Source organism: Mirounga leonina, unplaced genomic scaffold (genome assembly GCF_011800145.1).
Source record: "Mirounga leonina isolate KUSES-001 unplaced genomic scaffold, KU_Mleo_1.0 Mir_150, whole genome shotgun sequence".
In the NCBI taxonomy this organism is placed as follows: domain Eukaryota; kingdom Metazoa; phylum Chordata; class Mammalia; order Carnivora; family Phocidae; genus Mirounga; species Mirounga leonina.
Genome location: NW_023270374.1, coordinates 32,058,375 through 32,065,328, shown reverse-complemented (window position 1 = coordinate 32,065,328; position 6,954 = coordinate 32,058,375). Strand labels below are relative to the sequence as shown.

Below are 6,954 nucleotides of genomic sequence, written 5' to 3'. Positions count from 1 at the left end.
TGACTCAGAGTCACCACAGAGGGGACATGCAGAGGAGGCAGCCTCAGTAAGAGAGCTCGTAGGAGACCTCGCACTGCAAACTAGATGAAGATTCTCTTGTACTTTAAGCAGCCATCTTTCTTGAACAAGTGAGACATGTGGTAAAAAAAAATAATAATAATGTTTGAGGAGAAGAATTAATCTGGCAACAGCAAGATGGAATAGGTCAACCTAGAGCTGAATGGCCATCTAGGAGAGTTCTGTCATAATTCAAGTATTGATCATGAGGACCTAGAGAAGGGTGCTGACTAGAGAGTTGGGGAGAAAGGGTCAACTGTGAGACGTGACCAAGGAATAATGTGTAACGACGGGTGATGAGGAATCCATACGCAGCTAACTCCACAATCGTGAGCCTCACCAGCTGGGAGGCTAACGGTGCTTGGGCCAGGACAGAATCAAAATCCTTCTATTCACTGAAAGATGCAGAGCAAAACGAAGGACTCGGGTTTTGCCCTGCTGAGTTACAGCAGTAGTATTTGGCTATTCCGTTCACAACTGCACATGTGGGCGTGGAGTGCTGAAAATAGGCTGAGCTGCAGAGGTTGACATAGAACTTCCCTTGATACCTGCAGAGATGATCACAGATGATGACCAGAACCATTTCGGACCTTTGAGGAAGGCCTGAACATTTCTAACCACCACCCCCAAGACTTTTCCTGAGTGCATGCCTGATGCTGGGAATTGAGGAATGCAGTAGGGGCGCCTGGCGTGCGACCTTGATCTCGGGGTTGTGAGTTTGAGCCCCATATTGGGTATAGATTACTTAAAAAAAAAAAAAAAGATTGCAGTAAAGCATTTCTCTGAGTTCAGAGATGCTGACTATTGTTTATTATCTTGAATCTTATGGAGACTGCTGTCCTCTTTAGTTCTGGCTCAGGAAGAGTCAGAGACTCCGAGCCAGCAGGGACTTGCAGCTCTTCCACTCAGCATGGGAGTTCTGTGGGCAGTCCCCTGACAGGGAATCTTCAGCCTGTGCTTGAGCCTTCCCGCTGATGGGAGCTTACCATTTCTCAGCAGGGCTCATTTAATTACCAGATGATTCTAATTAATCGTCCTTCTGTATATTGAATCTAAAATCTGCTTCCTTGAAATTTCCACCCACTGATCTTGAGTCCTGGTTCTGCCCTGAGGCGCGTTGGAGAACAGGCAGACTTTTCAGCAAAACTGGACTGTGAGCTTTTAGAATTGTAGGCTCTGTTAGCAAAGGTATTGCCATTCCAATATCAGATAAAGGTTAAGACAGGCTGTTCGGTCAGGACTGCGTGGATTTAAATCCCAGCCCTCTTACCTGTCAGCAGGTGCATTACTTAACCTCTTTGTGCCTTCTTTCTTTCATCTAGAAAATGAAGATGATAATAGTCCCATCTCTTAGCTCTGCTATTTGGATTAAGGGAGCTAACACGCTGCCAGTAGTAAGTGCTCAAAGCATTGTTCAGTAGTAGCAGTAGTATAGTATTTAGGGATAGGAAATTGTCATCAAAAGAACTTTAAAAATTTTTTAAAATAACTGCTTCAGATCCAAGCTATAAGTCAGGAGAGTGGTCATCCGTTTGGGGGTGGGAGTAGTGACTGGAAGGGGACCCAGGGAGCCTTCTGCTGACATGTTCTGCTTCCTGATTGGGGTCCTGGATTCACAGGTGTGTTCAGTTTGTGGAAGTTCATCAAACTGTACGTTTATCTCCTGGAAATATAGTTCATATCAACAAAATGTTGGGGAGTTTCTGTTTTTTTCAAGAAAGAGATAAAGGAAAGAGGAATAATGCCACCCAAATATTAATGGGTTTTGTTTGACTAAAGTAAGGGTATTAGAGATCTACTCCAGTTCCCCTTCACTTTGAGTTTAGATGTCAACTGCGATTATCCTCTCATTCAGAGAGGGTTGCCCCATCTGTCCTCTGAGTTGATTTGCTTCTCATTTGGAGAAAAGTGAATACTACTCGGTTTAAATTCTTTTCCCTCATGCTGTAGATATTTCCAAGTACCAGCACATCTCTGTTTAGAGAAATAGAGACAGCTCTGTCTTTCATTTTCAGGAAAGCCTTCTTCCAATTGGGCTAGATCTAACCAGGCAGGAATTCCATACCTAAGGCCTCCTCATTCCATTTCTTAGTGAGGAGGCCAGCGGCTACTGTCAGCAAGGTAGAAGGATCAGTGACTGTTGTAAATTCTTAGAGTTGTTATTGTCTGAGCTTTAAAAAAACAAATCTCAAAATTATTTGAGTTGATTGACAGCTGAGGTAAGGAATGACATACCAGAAAGACTTATCTTTTTGGCGTTTTTTCCATTCTGAAAATTCTAACTTGTGTGTTGCCACCTACTACTTGAGCCCATGGTGGCACTTTATGTGTTTTTAAAAAATTGTCAAAAAAAACCTTTCCTCCCACGTCCAGTTCCTGTTTCCCCCTCCAGAGGCAACCACTGCTAACCTGGTTCTTCCAGAGATATTCTGGGCATGGACCAGCTTAGGTGAATGTATAGCCTCCTTTTATCTTCCCTAAAATAACACACATTTTACATGCTATTTGTGCTCTGTGCTCTCTTTCTCTCTCTTTTTAAAATAACTTAAATGGAGGTCAGTTCCTATGTATGTAAATGGGCCTTCATTTTTAATAGCTGGCCTTTACTCTTTCCTGGTTTTGAACAAGTTACAAGTCCTCTTCGAAACCTCTTGGCAGCTCTGCTGCACATAGGAAGCATCTCCTTGACCCTGGTAGACTTCTCCGTGCCTTCCCCAACCCTCGACCCCCTGGTCCTCTTCTGCACAGTAAGTCTTTCCTGGTTGGGCTCACTTCACACTCAGATGCTGTAGGCCCCTCAAGGACAGAGCTAAATCGCTTACTTCCGTCATGTGCCTCACAGGACCCAGCGTGGTACAGAGCACACAGGAGTTGCCCAACAAATACTTGCTTAATCGCCTTGTCTTGAGCATGTTTGGTGCCTGCCCTTGGAGCTTGAGTGTGCTCCGTGCAGAATCCAGGGAACTGAGCACCTCGGGAGAGAAGACGTGATTCTATTCTGGTAGTATTGCCGTGAATATCCATTTTAACTGTGTGCAAGTGAAACTTAAAACAGCACCATTCAACATGACCTACTCTTCAGTAGATTAGTAAACTTTAACCAGCCTCTTGGAGGGCAGCGCTGCCCCAGAGGTCATTGTGGGAGGGTTGAGTACTCTTTTATAGACCAGGAGGAACAGTGTTTCTGCTGCCGCCCATGGCTAACAGGGTGACCTAGCAGATGATGGTGAGATACGTTTTTCTGTGTAAAGGGGGATAATCACAGTAGCATCTGTCATCAGTACCTTGGGTTTTGTTTTTCTAGTGCTTTCTCATATATTACTTCACGTCACTAATAACATGGGAACACCCAGAATTTCCCTGTGTCCACTTGGGGGTCGCAACTTACAGGCAGCTCGTGGTTCTGATACCTTTGCATTAATGTGTTCACCTTTCACAGGGTACTTTTGCGAGTCCGGATGCTGTACTACCTAAAAGCTGAAATACTGGGAGAGGCAGCTGAGAAAGCGTTTGAAGGAACCCCTGCCAGGTAAACCAAACCAACTGGAGCTCTCAGAGCTCAGTGCTAAAGAGCTGCCACATGGTGCCTGTTCGTGCAGATGGACAAAGCTGCCTGTGCTTCTGGAGGCCCGTGTTCACACCCAGCCCGGGGTCAGTTACCTACATGGTAGAGTGGGCAGGTCCCCTACATATGAAATGAAGGAGAAATTCATTTCTCTACGGCACAGCTTTTGGTGAGGTTTTGAGTTAGTTTGCTTTTCCAGATGGTGTTGTAACATTGGTTTGAACAGTTATTTCCCTGCCCTAACTAGTCGTTGTGGGATGAGTATTCATACTCTGATATGTTTGGTCCGACGGGTGTGCCCTGGGCATTTTGCTCAGAATCCCACTCTTGGCCATAGTGCCCTTCCACATTTGAGCAGTTCTCTGTATTTGCTAATCATACTAGTAATACCTGGTGCCCTGTTTGATTGTTTGCACCTTAGTTTTGTAAATTAGTGTTTCCAAAGGATTCCAAAGTAGAATCCTGTGGGAATCTCCCAAGATTTCAGAGAATGAGGCCACCGTGCTCCCAGCTACCAACCACTTGATGAAGCCGGACAGCCTCCTTCACCCCTAGACATGCTATTTGCTCTAGTCCTGTACAATGCCTATCATTCCCGGAGAAAACCAGAAGGAATGGTATTTCAGCTTTGCTTTGAGATTACCTGTGGCCATGGTTTCTTCTTCCTCTTTCTTTCTTTTTTTTTAAAGATTTTATTTATATGACAGAGACATAGTGAGAGAGGGAACAAAGCAGGGGGAGAGGGAGAGGGAGGAGCAAACTCCCTGCTGAGCAGGGAGCCGACGCAGGGCTCGATCCCAGGACTCTGAGATCATGACCTGAGCCTAAGGTAGACGCTTAATGACTGAGCCACCCAGGCGCCCCTTTCCTCTTTCTTTCCATTGGACAGTGCCAATGGCTTTAGCGGTGATGGGGGCGGGGCGGGGCATTAAAGAAGGAGAGAGGTAAAGGACAATTTGTAATCAGGAGCAACCATTACAAACTTGATAATATTTTCTGTAGTTGCTATAGTCAATTTCTAATGGGTATAGGGAGGTTGAGTCTTTTGGTAAGGAGATTCAATTTATGAATCATAAAAATGCAGCAGAATTCAACCTGATCTGGCAGAAATAATCTATCTGAACTTTCTCATCCCGCTCTGCTTTCTTAGAACATGTAGATGGAAGGAGCTAGATAGAACACGGAGAGTCCATTACCCACGCCCTTCCTTCCTTTCCTCTGCCCTCCTCAATCTTGGCTGTCAGTGCATGAGGAATGAATAGCATTTCATCCCAGAAAAGTCATTTAGCTCCTGGCAGCACCCTGGCAGAGCAGTGGGCCCAATAGTGGAGCCAGAAAGGGAGCACTGGCTGGAATGGTAGGGCCATGGACCACTATTCCCACAGAGGGAGCTGGGCCTGGGGAGGGGCAGTTAGCCGTGTGTCACAAGAAGAATAGCCTGATGGAAGAAGAAACTTCAGATGCTACAGAGGAGCCATCCCAGACAGCTGGGAGGTGGGAGAGAGGAGCCATCAGGTGGATTTTTCTCCCCAGACCCAAAGCCTTAAAGAGTAAGGACTGCGCTCAGACAAATGAAGACAGTGAGCTAAGGGTCCGTGTGAGCTTTCAGAACATGGACAGAGTTCAGTGAGGGGCTGATGGTACAGGCCTGCTAGTCCTATAGGCCTCCCCCTTAGGGCAAGTTATGTCCGTCCCTTTGGCCAGGAGCAGTGCAGTTGGTGATGAGTTTTGACCCAGTAGACCGCTGCCACCTACTGTGGGACCTCTCCTCTGAAAGGCTGTCTTCATACCCCAGCATGTACCGGTGCTGACTGTCTTATTCTCAAACACTGCTTGAGATCTCTACATGTTGAACCAAGATGATTTGGGGACTTTACAGCATTTGATTCTGTATGAATTTGACCATGTGGAAGATGTTCTACCTTCAGTTGACCAATAGATTGATGGCTTTTGCTGTGGTTCTCAACTGAAGATGGATATCTACATTTTACATGTGGACCCCAAAGCCCCACCCAGACTTACTGATGGGTTCTCCAAGAGGTGCTTCCGGGTTCTGTTTCAGTCAGTCTGAGGTAAAGCCTGGAAATCAAGTACATATGTGGAAATAATTCACTGGAGGAGGGTGATGGAAAGTCCTGGTTAGGAAACCGTGGCCCACAGCCTCCTAAGTCCTTGTAACTTCAGCCTCTTAGCATGCCACTAGGGATGTGGCTTAATACCAGGGCTCAGCCAGTAGTTCTTGCATTGTTTTGTGTCTGTGTTGAAGGAACTCTGAGTCTACGTCCTTCCTTCCACAGGGAACTAGAAGTGCCTCTGCCTGACATTGACTACGTGGAGATCCCAGTGGATTGGTGGGACGCTGAGGCCGATAAGTCCCTTCTGATAGGCGTGTTCAAACATGGTGTGTATTTCAGTGAATGCTCTGTCTTTCCTGAGAAACTCCATAACCTGCCGCACATCTCTGGTAGAAAGTAGCCTCACCTCTGTCCTCTCAGATGAATGTGTGAGTCATGAAAATATGGTGAGTGTTCATAATATCGGTGAGGAGCTTCACAAGGGCTGCTATGGTTACAAAGAGCCTGTCCACGCTGTCGGGCCTTGGACTGCCTCACTCTTCTTCACTCTTAGAGTCCCAGTGCCTGGCCTAGTTCCTGGCCACAGTAGACACGTAGCATTTCTTGAGTGAAGGAATAAATAGGGAAAATGTTAGGTTTTAGCATTTCGTGTGTATGTAGAATTCTAAGATCATTCTAGACAATCTACACATTCCTAGTGTGTATCTTTTTGCCCCATTGGTATAAAAATTTAAGAATACAAAATGGTATGAACATTTTTTTAAAAATGTGGTAACTAAGAGTCCAGGGGACTGAGAGAGGTTTTGAATAGCTTGGGAAAACTGAAATAAGTACCGCCTTTCTTCACTTCTGGCACTGTCCTGAGCACCTGCCCTTGCCCTCAGCCAGCAGTCAAGGTGAATGATGGAAGCGCCACATGATAGTCATTGTCATGTACCTGGTGGATACCTTCCCTACCTGGTGAATTAACTGAAATCTTAAACTGGAGAGCAGGATTCAAAGTGGAAAGAGTTGGTCATACCAGACTTTCACTGTCAGCTCTGCCACTTAGTAAATTTAAGACCTTGAGCAAATCATAAATTCTCTGACCAGTTTCCTCGCCTGTACCATGGGGAGAGTATCGAAACAGCCTACCTGGAGTGTTGTTTGAAGATTCAATGAGACCATGTATGTAGACTGCCTAGGGCAGGGCTAGGCAGTAGATAGAAGCGGAGGAGATGTTTAGTGCTGTTTTGCTGTTACTTACTGCTCTCCCTT

At 45.8% G+C, this 6,954-nt stretch overlaps 1 protein-coding gene across 5 annotated transcripts in view; it reads left to right on the top strand.

Moving 5' to 3' along the window:
- Positions 1-6,954, top strand: part of CHD6 (chromodomain helicase DNA binding protein 6) — a 195,950-nt gene that overhangs the window by 146,277 nt on the left and 42,719 nt on the right. For all 5 annotated transcript variants that reach the window (XM_035006336.1, XM_035006335.1, XM_035006337.1 and 2 more), the window contains 2 exons: positions 3,497-3,586; positions 5,920-6,023. In XM_035006336.1, coding sequence (XP_034862227.1) covers positions 3,497-3,586; positions 5,920-6,023 — 194 coding nt within the window. The remainder of the gene's footprint in view (positions 1-3,496; positions 3,587-5,919; positions 6,024-6,954) is intronic.